The sequence below is a fragment of the Macaca thibetana genome, chromosome 10, assembly GCF_024542745.1.
Source record: "Macaca thibetana thibetana isolate TM-01 chromosome 10, ASM2454274v1, whole genome shotgun sequence".
Taxonomy (NCBI): Eukaryota; Metazoa; Chordata; class Mammalia; order Primates; family Cercopithecidae; genus Macaca; species Macaca thibetana.
In genome coordinates this window covers 95,690,399-95,706,900 of record NC_065587.1, presented here as the reverse complement: position 1 = coordinate 95,706,900, position 16,502 = coordinate 95,690,399, and the positions used below count along the sequence as shown (strand labels likewise).

Genomic DNA, 16,502 nt, shown 5'->3' with positions numbered 1-16,502 from the left:
AGTGAGTAGGACATTACCAGCAGCTCAGTAATGCCAGAGAAAGGGCGCACAGGGAAAAGGGCTAAAGATGGAGAGTGGGGCAGAAGTCAGATTATGAAACCTGATGTGTAATTTTAAGATGCTTGGACATTAATGTTCAAGAGTGATCCCTGGTCCTATCTGCATTTAGAAAAATATCATTTTAATGCCAAAACCAATATTCCTAGTGAGCCAATAGTCATTAAGACAAGGTGACAGATAGCTCTTGTGGACACAGCTGAGATGTTACTATGTAGCAAATTCTCAATAATTCTCATGAGCACTTGGAAAGTCAATTCTATAATAAGTCAAAGAAATTACAATAAATCACTTAATATTTGGTTTGGGAAGGTGCTTTCTAAAGTTATAGTGCATACGAATATAATTCCTAGTTGCGAATTCAGAGATGTGACAATAAAGCAATGAAACTACACTGTGTTTGAGTCAGTAATCTTCATATTTCTATCTCGTCTTCCTACCCGGTCTGTAAATTCTAAGTATAATCTTGGTACTCACTCTCAAGTTTATGTTAAATACTAGCCTATAAAAAAACACTCTTTCTCTTACTTCTTTTTGTCATTTATATGTTGCTGTTATTAAAAGAAGAACACAAAAATGCCCCACTGAAGGGATTCTGTTTGGTTGCAGGCTACAAGAAGGGAAAAACAGAAAGCATATTTTGCAGAAAATAGTATTTTAGAAATCAGAACTATGACATGAAGTCAAGCAGGGCACTCTAGGACTGAATTTGCTGTGCTTCTTTAATACACTCCTTGCTCTCTTTCTTTTCTGGCAGCCGTGACTCACACAGGTCATGGAGACTATCATTCCCTAAGAGGAACACAATTCTGATATTCATCTTTATCTATTAAGTTCACCTATCCCAATTCTGTGTTCTGTGGATGCTGACTTTCGGTCACTGATGGTGATACACATGGGCATTTTCATCAACTTTCAGATTCTTTGATCTTTGATAAGTCTTGTTACTGAGAGTCAAAGTAGTAGGATGTGAGTTATAAATGCTGGTTATCCAATTACCTACTCAAAATATACTACATGAATATTCCATTAAACATGCATAGGAAAAAAATGGTCATTTCTGCTGACCTGCAGCTCTTTGCTCTTCTGTATTCACCAGAAAATTTCCTACTCCTTCCTCATGTCCAGGTTAAATACTAGTGTACGACCTGGAAACCTGTAAATCATCTGACATTTCTCTCAGTCCCCCAAGCCTTTCTCATTCAATTATCACTAAATCATATGGACTATACCTCTCTTCTGCCTCTGCTTTATATTCCCACTGCCACTGGGAACATAAACTTTACAAAATGGCTTCTATTTAAAAGAAAACCGTCAACTACTAATGTTAGTTCTTACATGAAAAAATTAAGCAAAACAAATAAAAAGGCATAACACCATAAAAACAAAGACCAACATATTAAAATGAGTAACTGAGATTCCTAACTTTATTCCACCATGGATGGGTAAAAACCTTATAATACATTGATACTAGTCCAAGGATGTGTGACGGAAACTATAGCTGACTATTGCAAAAGCTTCCTTTGTCTCCTGGTTTCTTTCCATGGTAACCTTCCACCAATCCCAGGAAACTATAGGCCACAGTCCAAATTAAATCTGCCTTATGGCTTGTAAATAAAGTTTTATAGGAGCTCAGTCATGCCTGTTTGCTTACATAGAATCATGGTGGCTTTCACTCTACAACAGCAGACAACAGCAGGGGTAAGTAGTTATAACAGAGACCACATAGTCTAAAATATTTCCCACCTGGTCCTTTACAGGAAAAGCTTGCTAACCCATTTTACACCATAACCAGAATGCCTTAATACTCAAATTTAATCTTGTGACTCCCCTGCTCCCATATCTCCAATGAGCCCCTGCAGCAAACCTTGTCGACTCCCTACCAATAGCCATTCCTTATTCTTTCTTGCAGAAGAAACACAAGTCTATTGGGATGTTTATTATCCGAATCTCCCTCCTCAGCCTCAGAAAGAGAAACGTTAATTCTAAGCTAATCACATATTTGCATTCCCAGTGCCTGGTTTGGGAATGAGCAGGTAGTGTAACACAGCCAATGAAATGTTACAGGAAGCCCCTTGTGTGTTTCTAAGTTTTCTCCCTGTTTAGAAAACACAGGTGAAGAAAAGAAGCCCTTGAGATGTTGTGTTGTGAGAACAAGATGTTTGGAGCTGTTGCAGATTACCCAACCATGAAAGGAGACATGAATAAAACACTGTCCACAGCACAGAAAGAGGGACAAGAGGGATCCCTAGGATATCACTGAACAAACAAAACAACTCTGGTTCCTACTGTTTTCACCACTGCTCATCAGTATTTGCAGTCCAAAGCATTCTACCTGGTAAACTTCCCATGGCCCACAGGATAAAACCTACTCATTTCTGTAGTATTAAAAAGTCTGTCATAAACTTGCCTTAGCTAAGTATTCACCTCATTCCCAACCTCTGGTATCTCACACTTTTGGTGCTAGCAAAAGTGAACTGCTCAGAAACCCTGCAAAGTTCACTCAAGCATCTTGTCTTTTGCACTTGCTGCCCTTCCTGCCAAACAGGCAATCTCCTTAGATGTTCCTTCTGGCCAACACACAATCTTGTTGCATGTTCCTTCTGTCAAACATTATTCTTCTGCTTCTTTACCTAGAAAAATTCTTCTCACTCTGCATGCTTCCCTTGAATCATACCTACTTTTTTTTTTTTTTTTTTTTTTTACCAAAACTTTCATTCCTCATCACATATGTCTGGCACATAATCAATATATAATAAATTATAAGCTTCCAGTGGGCATCTAGCACACAGTAAGAACTGAATAAAGTAGTGAAATAAAAAAAAAATGACAATGATAATAACAAGCTCCTGTCTGTATTTTTAATTGTGTTCTGTTGCATTAGAAAAATGGTTAGTATCTAAAAGACATTTGATAGTTATTTGTTAAGTGAAGTGAAAACATAAATGGAAATATTTTCTTTGTAAATTCTATTGAAAAAGCACAGAAATGAAATAGAGACAGCTCTATTATGAGCACCTTTAGAATCAAAACTACATCTGCTCCATCTTTATCTCCTGCAACTTGTAAAACCAAACTTATAAAAGTTCTTTGATAAATTGATGGCTAAATTAAAGGTGTCCTCATACCGTTTGGGTTATACAATGTATTAGGTGTCCACAACCAGGTAGCATACTAGCATTTTTGTTATTGTGAAACATTTTTCTAATTTTATTATAATCTCCTGAGCCAAGAGTTGAGAAATTTGTATATTTATTATGACAATCTTTTGGCAAATGGTAGCAGAGCATTTGTTCTAACAAAATTGCTGTTATCATGACAACTAACCAACAGGTAGAAGAGCACATCTTGGTCCAACAAAGTAAATGTGTCTCTTTCCAACTTCAAATGAGGAGGAATGAAGTCAGTAATAGTGAGACCTTGTTGGGACAAGCATATGTAACATAACTTTGCTTCAGCATTCTTTTGAGATCAAAAATTCCTTACTTTTACTTTTTTATCTATGGTAGGACCACCCAGAGCAGGGGTCCTCAGCTCCCATGCTACAGACTGGTAGCAGTCCATGGATTATTATGAACCACACCACACAGGAAGAGGTGAGCAGTAAGCAAACCAGGGAAGCTTCACCTGTACTTATGGCCAACCAATAATAATGGCTCATATTATTGCCTGAACTCTGCCCCTTCCTAGATCAGTGATAGCACTAGATACTCATTGGAGCATGAACCCTGTTGTGAACTGCCCACCCGAGGGATCTAGGTGTGTGCTTCATATGAGAATCTAATGCCTGATGATCTGTCACTGTCTCATGTTGCCCCCAGATGAGACCATCTAGTTGCAGAAAAACAAGCTCAGAGCTTCCACAGATTCTACATGATGGTAAGTTGTATAATTATTTCATTATATATTACAATGTAATAATAATATAAATAAAGTAGCACAATAAATGTAACATGACTAAATAATCCTGAAACTATCCCCACCACTTCCCCCAGCCCATAGAAAGACTGTCTTCCACAAAACTGGTCCCTGGTACCAAAAAGATTGGGGACAACTGACCTAAAGTAATTCACTATCACAAGTGTTACCTGGATTGCTGTTTTCAGAAGAGATTTTTAGCATCTGTTTTTCTTTGTAGTCAGAAAGTAATTGGCAAATTCTATGTATAAAAATGTAATAAACCAAATTACTATTTTAATACTGATGTAAAACACTTACCAAATATAAAATTCTTAGAGTATTTCAAACAATATCATAATATCAGAACTTAACAGTATTATCCCATCCACTTATGAGTACATTCTACAAACTTCTCTTGAAGCTTCTAAGTAAAGAAGACAAAAATGTAGGGTGAAATGCTCATAAATTGAGAGCAGTGTGACCCAGTAAATTAGCTTGCATTAGCATGACATAATAGAAAGTGTTCCAACTCTGCTTAAGTCCTAGCTCCATAATGAACAGCTGCTATTTGTTCTTGGATGACTTGCTATCTTCTTCAACACAGTGAGGACTTTACTGCCTTCTTTCACTAGGTTGTTACAAAGATTTAACAAGATAACATTTTTTAAATGCTCAGAGAAATAGTAAAGCAAAGGAATAATCTGTTCCTAAACATTATAACTAAAATTATCTTGGAATCCCAAATAAAACCCAATGCATATTTTGTTCATAGGTTCTAATATGCAAATGTTATAGTTTTCAGCAAATGTTATTAAGTCTTAATTTTGCTTCTTAGTTTTCCTGCTCCTTAGGGCTTATAATTCTGGGCATCTCAACTACGTCTTAGTTTGTAACTAAATTTACTCATAAATATCTCATTAAAGTAGATAATGTGAGTGTCCACTATTACGGAGTTGACCAATCACACCAAGGGCAGAAAAACCAATGGATGTTAAGACCTGGCTTGGACCAGTGATCCTTCTCTACCGACTCCAACTCTGAGCCAGCGGATGTTTCGTAGGATAATGGTTTATATTGATGTTCAATTCCAGCTGACATGGAGACCAAAACTCTACCTATATGTTTTTTAGTTTCCATGAAGAAGTTGTAAGTTGACATTCTCTAATTTTTGACATACACACTAGGAACATTTTTGCACCAAACACATTATTCAGCTCTGAATCACCTCATAGACCATCTTACATGACTATTTTTTTAGTGCAAATCACAATTTCAATTTTTGGTGGCACCCATGTTTTGCTTTGATTCACACTGTTTCCTTAGAGCTAGTCAGCAAATAGTCAAATGACCTTCCAGTGACTGACCAAACTATGGAATGCTTCAAAAATTTGTGCTGCTTCCTTATGCAGAAGCCATGCTAATTTTCTCTGTATTGTTCCCATTTTAGGATAAGTGCTGCTGAAGCAAGCACAAAGCCCTACTTTTACACATGATTAGTGATGAGTCATGCACAGGGCTTGGTTCTGTTAAGTCCAACTAACCTACTTGAGATTCTGAGAATTCTCTTCAATGGCTCCCTGTGAGGTAGAATTTGAAAATATTTTAAAATCTTGAGTTACAGATGAAGTAGCTTGGACGATTTTCATTATCATGTAAAAGAGATCACTCAAGGGCCGACCACAACTGGGAGCCACTGCTCGGAGAAGGTTCATATGGGACTTTCTACTGCCTAAGGTTCTATAGAGAATATAAAGGTGCCTCATAGTACAGATCTGATAGCAAAGAAGAAGAAACAAACACTGATCTCTTTCTGTCACATTATTTGAACCCCTCTGACCCTTTAGAACAAGCCCAATTAATATCTGCCAGAGAAAAGACCAACAACGGCCTCAAAGGATCTCGTACCATGAAGGTCTCAGCTAATTCTTGGCTAAGATGTGGTTTCCACATTAGGTTCTGAATATGGGGGCAAGTGTCAATTTGCTCACTTTGTCTGCAGATCAAGTCAGGATGCCCAGCTGCCAGAGCAGGGTGCTGGTGCTTTGGGAACAATGGCTGAGCATAGAAGCATAGATATGGGAACTTCAAGACTTGAGGGATCTGAATCAGTAAGGGCATCTTGGTGTCAAAGGTCAACCATTACCAGGCAACAGGACCAGTTTGAGTGGCAACAACGCAGCAACAGAAACAAGGGAAACATCAGAATGACTGGAATGTCCTTTTTATTCTCCTCCTTCTGACTTGATAAAAGGGACTGTCTTCCTTGGATTTAGTGAATCCCTTCAGTTATTGAAAAATTCAAGGAGTATGTAGGAAATAGTCTCCAGAAGACAGTACAAGGTTTTCTGTTAAGCTGGACATTTCAAGACCCAAATAACTAATCAGAAAAATCAAAGATATGACACTGTTTTTTAATCCCATCCATAGGTGTTATACTTGGATGAAATGAACAATGTTGGGATCTCTAAGTATCAAGGTCTTTTTTTTTTTTTTTTTTTTTTTGAGAGGGGAGTCTCGCGGTGTCGCCCGGGCTGGAGTGTAGTGGCCGGATCTCAGCTCACTGCAAGCTCCGCCTCCCGGGTTACGCCATTCTCCTGCCTCAGCCTCCCGAGTAGCTGGGACTACAGGCGCCCGCCACCTCGCCCGGCTATTTTTTTGTATTTTTTAGTAGAGACGGGATTTCACTGCGTTAGCCAGGATGGTCTCGATCTCCTGACCTCGTGATCCGCCCGTCTCGGCCTCCCAAAGTGCTGGGATTACAGGCTTGAGCCACCGTGCCCGGCAGTATCAAGGTCTTAAAAGTCCTGAGATAAAGAATCCTGTATCCATTGGTACTTCTAAATTGTCTTGCTTTTTTTCCGATTTCTGGCTGATGCAAGGGACTAACTGACTGCCACTCTAAAACTAGCTGAAAGGCACTATGACATCTCACCTGATATATAAGATGCTATTGTTATAATTATTTTAAACCTCAATTTAGCATTAACTCGCCTTTTAATGTAAACACTTACACATTATGATGACTAGAAACAGCATAGTCTCTGGCCGTCTGTTCAGATAGATCTTTAGAAGAGACATCAATATTTTGCTCGAGTAGAAGGCTGACTATACTTGCTGATCCACAACGTACAGCAAGTATGAGAGCATTTCTAAAATGACAGAGATCATTTCTCCCTTAGGAACTGTAATAAACTTATTTTAAAAGCTAATTTGATATACTTTATCAACTTAACATCTTGCCTGTCCATGCAGAATTAAAGATTTACATGCACTAAAACACACAAGCACTTGGGTGCTTAAGTGTTCATCTTTGTAAAATACCAACAAGGTTTAAAGGAAGGGACAACAAGGAAACCTCTTATCTCGGGAGGTATTGGAAAGTAGAAGACATTAATTTAAAGTCTTTCAATGGGCAAGAAACAATGCTAGGGCCACTTATCTGAAGTGGACAAAGTTATAAGTGAAGATTTCCTTACAGCTTCCCTAGACTGATATGCTGTAATAGAAAATCAGCTAGAGGGTAAGATAAGTAAGAGCTCTCTGCTTGCTGAAAGCAGTAATATTAATAATAATGGTAAGAATAGTCATAAGAGTTTCAGTTAATGATGCCAATAAGCATGTGCTAGGCACTGAATTAAATGCCATATATATCTTCCTTACTTATGCACAATCAATTTGAAGGATATATTCTCCTACTTTTCATATATGACAACACATTTGGTGGTAAATAAGATTCCCAAGGTCACACACTTACCAAGTAAGAAAGCCAGGGATTAAACCCAGTCTTGTGTGAATCCAAAGCCTAGCTCTTTTCTCTTTATCACCCACCTACGGCTTGCCTTCATTAAAGGAAAAGTGTATCCACTTAAAACTATCTTCACTCCCTCTCTCCATACCAATTAAAAATAAAACCATCAAAATACACTGGAAATAAAAAAGGAAAAGCTGTTGGACCCACAGTATGTGGGAATAGCAATTAATTGTCAAGTAGGGATAAGCTAACATTAATATTCTTCAAACAAGGCAACTTAAAGCAGAGTCATTGAATAGAAAAAAGGATTTTCAACTCCTATTTATGTTTCATGCAGCATATTTAGCAGAAAAGCATATAAGATACAGAGGTTAAAAACTACTAGAAAAGGTTAAGAAGTTCAATACTGGGTCATAAAGTAAACTAAAAGCTAAAGTTCACATTTCATAAAATTAACATGAAATCCCTTTAGCTAACATAATATCATCTAACCAAAAACATCATACAACAAATAACATCAGTCAATACAATAAGAGAAGATGAATCCTACTAAAACTGTTCTTCATGTTGCCCAGTCCAAATAATTGTTTTTCTACTTAACTGATTTGTGTTGATACTCATCACTATGTCCCAAAAAGTATAATTTAATCTTACTAATTTATTATTTATGACTTGAGTGACTACTATCAATCTCGAACAGCACACAGATTAAAAGAAATAACTATACCTTCCACATCTGTCACGTGCACTTAAATTAGCTTTTTTCTTGATTAAAAATTTTACCACTTGCTGTTTTTGTCCATGTACGCCAAGCAAAAGTGGTGTGAGGCCATGCTGTAAAACAATATAAAACAAAAACAATATGTAATTTAAAAAATCATGTATTTCTCAGCTGAACTGGAAACTTTATATAAGATCCCATGGACTTACACTCATAGAAAGTAAATCAAATGTAGCTGCTTCCATCTCACTCTTCTGTGCTTTCCCACATGCTGCTGCTTCCCTTGGAAACACCCCTTCGCTGCCTGACCACATCAACTCTGATTATCTCAAAAACTCACTTTCAACATTTACTGCTTCTAAGACTCTTTGCTTCTAACCCAGCATTTGGCATGGCACTTTTGGATGATGATTTTTTTTTCCATTTAAACAAAGAGCTTCTTGAGGGCAGGGGATGTATCTTTTATCTCTATATTATCCAACCCTAAGACAAAATTCTTGTGTATAAAGCAAGAATTTGAATGTAAAATATTTCTTTAGTTTCACATGTTTTACCAAAAGTTCAAGCTCCAATGTGCAATAAAAATTGCTAGTAATACTCCTACTGCCCATTTGAATAATTTTTCCATTCATTCATTTAAAATCTATTTGTATTTACTTTTTCCAGATTGTTAACTAAATCATCAGTTCATAGGATTACTGAAACTAACAGAATTCCCGTCTGTATTCTTAATAACTCCATGGTTTTTAGTGTTTAAACCTGTCATCTTGATTATGTCAAAGCTCTGAAAACATAAGAGACATAATGGATAGTCCACGATACAGCTTCAATTGATTTTTAAAAAGGTTTAGAATTTGCTACAATTCTAATTGAGAAAACTCTGCTCTTAACAATGACTTACTGACCTAAGCACTTGAATATCTGAACAAAGAGACACAAAATCCTGAGAGGGCCATTCTCTACTTAATGAAAGACTACTCACTGCAAATTTCTAAAGACCTTCTGAATGGCAGGGAATAACTGAAGGTATAAAGGAAAAGGTATTATTCCGTAAGCTGATAGTGCCAATAATATTCATTTTAATGTCTCATCCACATATAAAAGTCAGACTTGGCCAGGAATGGGGCTCACACCTGTAATCCTAGCATTTTGGGAGGCTGAGGTGGGTGATTCACTTGAGCCCAGGAGTTCAAGGTCAGCCTGAAAAACATGGCATTAACCTCATCTCTACTAAAAACAAAACAAACCAAAACAAAACAAAAACAAAACAACAACAAAAAACTGAGATTGGAGAACCACTGAGCTTGGGGAGGTCAAGGCTGTGGTAAGCTGTGATCACACCACTGCACTACAGCCTGGGGAACAGATTGAGACCCCATCTCAAAAACAAACCAAAAAAAAGTTAGATTAATGTTATTGGAAAGGAAAGATTGAAAGGAATTAGCACATATCCAACTCCAACTCTTCTAGAAATATCTTAAGTTTCTGAGACATAAGAATTTACATATTACACTTATGTATTCATGGTTCTTAAGCAGAAGTGTATCCAGATTTTAAGAAATTTGTTGTTGTTGTTGTTGTTGTTGTTGTTGTTAGAGACAGGGTCTCAGTATGTTGACCAGGCTAGACTCCAATTCCTGAGCTCAAGCAATCCTCCCACCTCAGACTCCCCAGCAGCTGGGACTACAGCCATGCAACACCATGCCTGGCTTCAAGGAAACATTTTTAAGTGTACATATTAGACTTACTCTATCAAAATCTTCAGGGGAAAGCCTAGACTTGTGGATTATTTAAAAATTTTCCTGAGGTAACTGGAATGCACAACTCTAGCTGGAAGCTAGTGCAATAGATGATTACTTCAGTCTCAGCGCTCATCCACATAACCAATTCCCTTTATCATTTGAGGATTTGGCCAAAAAGAGGAAAGAGTAGGAGAGACACTCATTTGCTGAAAATATCACATAATTTTCCCCGGTAAGAGTAGAACAAGGTCTAGTAAACTCAAAATCCAACCTGATCTTGTTCCTTATAAGCCCCTTATCACCCACCTTCCCATCAAGATATTCTAGAGTTGAAAGCAGAGTTGAGACTCCAATTGGCCATTTTTACCAGAATAGGACACTAAGTCAGTTAATTACTTGTCGTTCCCTCTGCTCAAGTGTTTCCCACTACATTACCACCTATTCACTGCCAATCTGGATCCTCAGAGGCTTCCTGAAATTGATCTCTAAGCAGTTTACAACCCACTAACTCCCTCTCCCAAACTGAAAACTGTCATTCTCTAAAATTGAAAAGAACCTTGTCTCACCATACAAAGGAAACAAATGAATGATCAACAGCAACACACACACACACACGTGCAGAGACACACACACACACAGAAAACCTCTTCATGGTCTTTCCCTCCATTACCTAATTTCCAAATTGGTCTTGATATTTCTGATTGCTGTCTTTTTCCCTTTCCGCTTCTGCCTCATGTGCAATCAGAAATATCTTAAGACTTGTCACTGAGAAAAAGACTTGTCACTGAGAAATCCATCACCTCATATCTATTACTGTTTTTTGTTTTGTTTTTTTTTTTGGGGGGGGGGAACTTGCCAAAGGGGCAGGGTTACTATTCACTGAACTGTGTTTGAGTTTTCTTGGAGTTTTAATGTAAAACCTATTTCCAGGGCAAATTTTGTCATTTTACATTTATTAGGGGAAAAAAAAACCTGGCATGAAAAAAAACAAAGTATTACCTTTTACAAATTCAGTGTTTTTTAAAAAAACATAAACCACAAGAGCATTAAAAAAAAAACTGTACCCTCGAATGCTTCTTTAAAAGTAACAATATTTAAAATAAAGTCTTAGATAATTAACTCATTTCAAACTATTTTCATTCAGGTTATGCTTGAGCTTCCAAATATGGAAAACTGGCCCTTACCCAGGTCAACGTTAAAATGAATGCCTGGCCCTTACCCAGGTCAATGTTAAAATGAATGCATTTTAGTATTTTGAAGATGAAATTGGTAGACCTATACCTTGTTTTTTGATTCAATATCAGCACCGTATAAGAGCAGTGCTTTCGCCATTAATTTATCTTCATTGTAGATAGCATAGTGTAGAGCAGTATTTCCATACTCATCTGGAATATTTGGATCAGTGCCATGTTCCAGCAACATTAATGCACATTCATCTTCTTGGCATTGTACAGCCTGTCAGTATTAGACCAAAAATAAATTATAAGTCCTGAGAATTAAAACTAACATTCCACAGCTTTCACCAACTAGTTCCATTTAAATGAGAAAACTCATTTTTATGCTATGTATTGAAATCAAAGCCATCTCATGCTGATATAGTTGACTACTGCATACCTTGATCAGAGCTGTCCTCTTTTTGTTGTCAAGGACATCAAGTTGACATCGTCTGTCCAGCAGGAGTTTTACTATTTCTGAATTCCCATTGGCAGAGGCCAGATGTAGAGCAGTCCTATGAGAGTGAGAAGACTTTTTAGGAAATTGTAGTGCACTATCTACAGCTACATCAATGATTCATGCAATAGCAAACACAGAATAGCCTGCTATTACTATGCCTTCAAAACAAACTTAATTTCCCTTTGAAGAAAGCACACTACTTATTACCTCATGACTCACTGTATGAATGAAAGAGCAGCCTATTTGAATAGGAAGAGCAGAGCCCTTGAATGGCATTCAACGTGGGCTGGAATCCTACTTGAAGCTCTGATGCTTCCCAGCTGTTGCTTACCTTTTTTGGCTCTCAATTTCCTCATCAATAAAATGGGAATGAAAAGAGTCGATTTCTCAGAGGAAACCACAGTATTGCTTAAATAAGACTCTACACGAAAGATATAGAATAGTTCCTAACACAAATAACAGCTCAGTAATTGTAAGATATTATAATTTTTACTAATACCACTAAAGACAACATTTGAATTCAGTAAGATGATACAATTATACCTACACTTTCAGGTATGTTTTAAAGATTACAGGTAACGATGTATTTTATTGATTCTAAGATGATCATTGTCTCTATGTTTCACCATTTCTCACACTGAAATACCACTTATAATTCATGATTTACTATAACTATAATTGGCAGCATTTAAATAATTCTCTTATTGAGACATACAATAATGGGGCATCATACAATCCCTGGTGCCTTACATTAAGTAGAATATGTTACAATATAACACATCTGGGGCGGTTCCAGTCAGATGACTAGCATTTAGATAAATTTTAGTTCTTAAAAGAAGTATGGAATAAGAGGGCTGAGGTGAAAACACAAACAAATTTCTAAAATAATCTATTTCTTACTTTGGTTTTCAAAAACTTTAAGCCAAAGAAAGCTTGAAATTCAAATGAATGGCATGGGCTCATTTTTATCAATACTTAGATTTATACAATGTATGTACATTAGATATTTCCAATCATTCATATTAGGATTTAAGATTATTATAATTCTTCTCCTTTTAAAATGAATTTATGAAACTATTTGTGGAGCTTTTTTTCAACGTTTACTTTCAGGGGTACAGGTGCAGGATGTGCAGGTTTGTTACATAGGTAAAAACGTGTCAAGGGGGTTGGTTGTACAAATTATTTCATTACCTAGGTGTTAAGCCCAGTACCCATTAGTTCTATTTCCTGCTTCTTTCCCTCCTCCCACCCTCCACCCTCTGATAGGCCCCAGTGTGTGTCGCTTCCCTCTAGGTGTCTGTGTGTTCTCATCATTTAGCTCCCACCTATAAGTGAGACCGTGCGGTATTTGGTTTTCTGTTCCTGTATTAGTTTGCTAAGGATAATGGCCTTCAACACCATCCATGTCCCTGCAAAGGACATGCTCTCGTTCTTTCTTTTATGACTGCATAGTATTCCATGCTGTTTGTGTACCACATTTTAGTTCTTAAAAGTACTAAAACAGTCTTTACCCAAGACTTATACATTTTCAGAAGGGTAGTTGAGGGTTATCTTTTACTGTTGTCTACCTTCAGAAATGCTTTTGTTTGAAAGGAGGGAAGAAAAGTTTCAATTGAGATTACCTCCTAATGCCCCAATTTTAAATCTCTCAACTTGCTCAGGCCCAGCAGGTAAATATGAAGTTTTCAAAGACGGAAGGATCCTGAGAGATGGTAGAATATGCCTTCCACATAATAGGTGTCTGGCTTATGTTTGATGACTAAACGGATTGAAAGAATGCATAAACACAGCTTGGGAGTTCAATATTTTTAAAGAATGCTCCTGTTGAGTAGAGCAATACATTTACAATAGTAATGGTCATTTATATTTGCTATTTTAGTTTTCATAAATATATAACTAAAATAAAATAATTAATTCATACCTTTTACACATGTTTATATATATAATGAAAAGATAATTTTATAATAAAATGTATATACAATAAAATCTACAGGAACAGGTAAACAGAAACCCTCTACTTCTCAACAGGGTAAAAGTTCACAGAAGATAGCTATCCACAGGAATAAAAATAAATAATAAAATGTGAGAAATTATTTGTATCTATGCAAGTAGCATATTCCTTCTCTTCCCAAGGATTATTTCATTACTAGTGAAATTTAACTAAAACTTTTCAGATATTCATTGCAGAAATCACAGATAAGAGAAAGGGAAGAACTTCACTTACAAATCCCCAGAAATAAGTTTGATTATGTTTTCTACATGTTTTCAGGTAACACAAGAGCAGATTCTGTTTGTGTAGGTGTATAACAAACTGATTTTTTCCTCACTTGATATAGCAAAGCACATCTTTGCACGACAACATATCTCTGTATCTACTGACACCTTCAATGGTTACATGTTATTCCATCCTATGGATGCACTGAAATTTTTTCATAAAATCTTTATGTGAGCTCTTCTCAATACACTGCTATTTTAAGCAATACTAAGAAAAACATATGTGTCTATTTCATATAGATATTTCAGTATAATAGAGTTGATAGGTAAAAGGCATACACATTTTTAACATGTGGTTCTTATCATCGAAGTGTGTTAGAAAAGTTGCAGCAGCTTAAACTTTCAGCAACTACATAAGTACCACTGTTCTTCACCCTCACAAACTTTGTGGATAGAAGACAGTATTTCATTCCTTTATTTATTTATTTTTATTATTAATTAATTTATTTATTTTTGAGATGAAGTCTCATTCCATGATCCAGGCTGGAGTGTAGTGGTGCAATCTCAGTTCACTGCAACCTCCACCTCCCTGGTTCAAGCAATTCTCCTGCCTCAGCCTCCTGAGTAGCTGGGATTACAGGTGCATGCCACCATGCCTGGCTAATTTTTTTGTATTTTTTAGTAGAGACGGGGTTTCACCATGCTGGCCAGGCTAGTCTCAAATTCTTGACCTCGTTATCCACCTGCCTTGGCCTCCCAAAGTGCTGGGATTACAGGCGTGAGCCACCGCGGCCGGCCTTTCATTCCTCTTCTAACTTCAATAGAAAACAGTATTTCATTCCTCTTCTAACTTAAATTCCTTCTCTTACCAGGAACACTACGTTTTCCTATGTGCACAGGTCACTGGTAGATATGCAAAAAAGTACCTTGCCCAATCTTAAATTGAGCTTATTTTATTATATCTGCATATATATGCTTGGTTCAGTGGCTCAGGCTTGTAATCTCAGCACTTTGGGAGGCTGAGGCGGGTGGATCACAAGGATAGGAGTTCAAGACCAACCTGGCCAAGATGGTGAAATCCTGCCTCTATTGAAAATACAAAAAATTAGCCGGGTGTGGTGGCGGGCACCTGTAATCCTAGCTACTCAATAGGCTGAGGCAGAGAATTGCTCGAACCCGGGAGGCGGAGGTTGTAGTGAGCTGATATTGCGCCACTGAACTCCAGCCTGGGCAACAGAGTGAGATTCTGTCCCAGAAAAATAAATAAATAAATAAATAGTTGCATATATAAATAGGCTTTTGTGTTTTCTTCTGGTATTTTTCTCCTTTTGTATATTTAAAAATTTTAATCTATACTCCAGGAACTTACTTTTGTGACATAAAAATCTAGCTAGTTTTCTCCAAACAGCATGCATTTCATTTATTAATGATTAATCTTGCTTTATCAATATGAAACATCGCCATTATCAAGTGCTAAATTCTTACATATATTTGGGTATTTCTGGATTTCCTATTCTGTTCTATTCATTGATATTTTTTCAGTTGTTAGTAAACAATTTGTGGAAATAGCACATTCACATTTTGATATCTGGAAAAGCAAGTCTTTTTCCATTCTGTTACAAAAAATTAACTTATTACAGCAATAAAATACAGGATGTGCAGTGTAAAAAATGCTAAAACTTTGCTATTTTTATTTGGCTTACGTAAAAGTGATAAACACAGAAAAAGCTCACATCTTAAGAAAAACGAATCTTCCTATTCAAGGACACAAACCATCTTCCCATTTCAGTTTCCTTGTAAGGTTCCTCAGTAAAGGACATATTTACATAGGGTACATTGATATCAAATCCATATTGGATTTTATTTGAAAAATATTTAGCCCAGAAGTTGATATATTATGGGACTTAGTTCTCAATATACACCTTTCTATAATGTATAGAACATTGTTTTAAAATGTGTACATTAAAAATAATCTGCTGCATCGACTTGATTTTGCGAGTTAAGTCACTTTCATACAGTCTATTAGTGTTCTATAAGGGAAATTATAATCGGATAGGAAATCAGCTAAAGTTTTGTTTCTGTGTTGTTGTTCATAAAGGGCCTGTGCCCTGACCTCTCTGAGGTTTCCACACCCAGGGTGGTGTGGGGCCTGCGGAGGAAGAGAAAGCCAGGACCCCGATCCCTCCAGGAGGGTATGCCCCCATCATCCCCCCACGTCCCGCCTCCTCCCAGCCCAGGCCCGGTTACCTCTTTTGTTTGTCCGTCTTGTTCACGTCAGTGTCCCTGAGCATGACGATGAGATCCTTTCTGGGGACTTTACCCCACCAGGCAGCTCTGTGGAGCTTGTCCAGATCTTCTCCACGGACGTGGTACCTGGGCTCCATGAAGGCGCTGTCGTCGTAGTCTTCCCAAGCTTCCACGTTGCTCTCCCCGCGCCCCTTGC

General features: G+C 37.2%; 1 protein-coding gene, 1 non-coding gene and 1 pseudogene across 5 annotated transcripts in view; all 3 read right to left on the bottom strand.

Moving 5' to 3' along the window:
- LOC126929266 (POTE ankyrin domain family member G-like) overlaps window positions 1-16,502 on the bottom strand; it is a 114,288-nt pseudogene that overhangs the window by 19,630 nt on the left and 78,156 nt on the right. The gene's annotated exons all lie outside the window — the stretch shown is intronic.
- The window catches only part of LOC126929265 (POTE ankyrin domain family member G-like), a 45,656-nt gene that overhangs the window by 3,423 nt on the left and 25,731 nt on the right, over window positions 1-16,502 (bottom strand). For all 3 annotated transcript variants that reach the window (XM_050745452.1, XM_050745453.1, XM_050745454.1), the window contains exons 11-15: window positions 11,786-11,900; window positions 11,453-11,626; window positions 8,436-8,542; window positions 6,969-7,106; window positions 4,146-4,216 (exon numbers count right to left, since the gene is read on the bottom strand). In XM_050745452.1, coding sequence (XP_050601409.1) covers window positions 4,146-4,216; window positions 6,969-7,106; window positions 8,436-8,542; window positions 11,453-11,626; window positions 11,786-11,900 — 605 coding nt within the window. The remainder of the gene's footprint in view (window positions 1-4,145; window positions 4,217-6,968; window positions 7,107-8,435; window positions 8,543-11,452; window positions 11,627-11,785; window positions 11,901-16,502) is intronic.
- On the bottom strand, window positions 5,322-5,428 carry LOC126929875 (U6 spliceosomal RNA). The gene has a single exon (XR_007717314.1). It is a non-coding gene; the product is annotated as a U6 spliceosomal RNA (small nuclear RNA).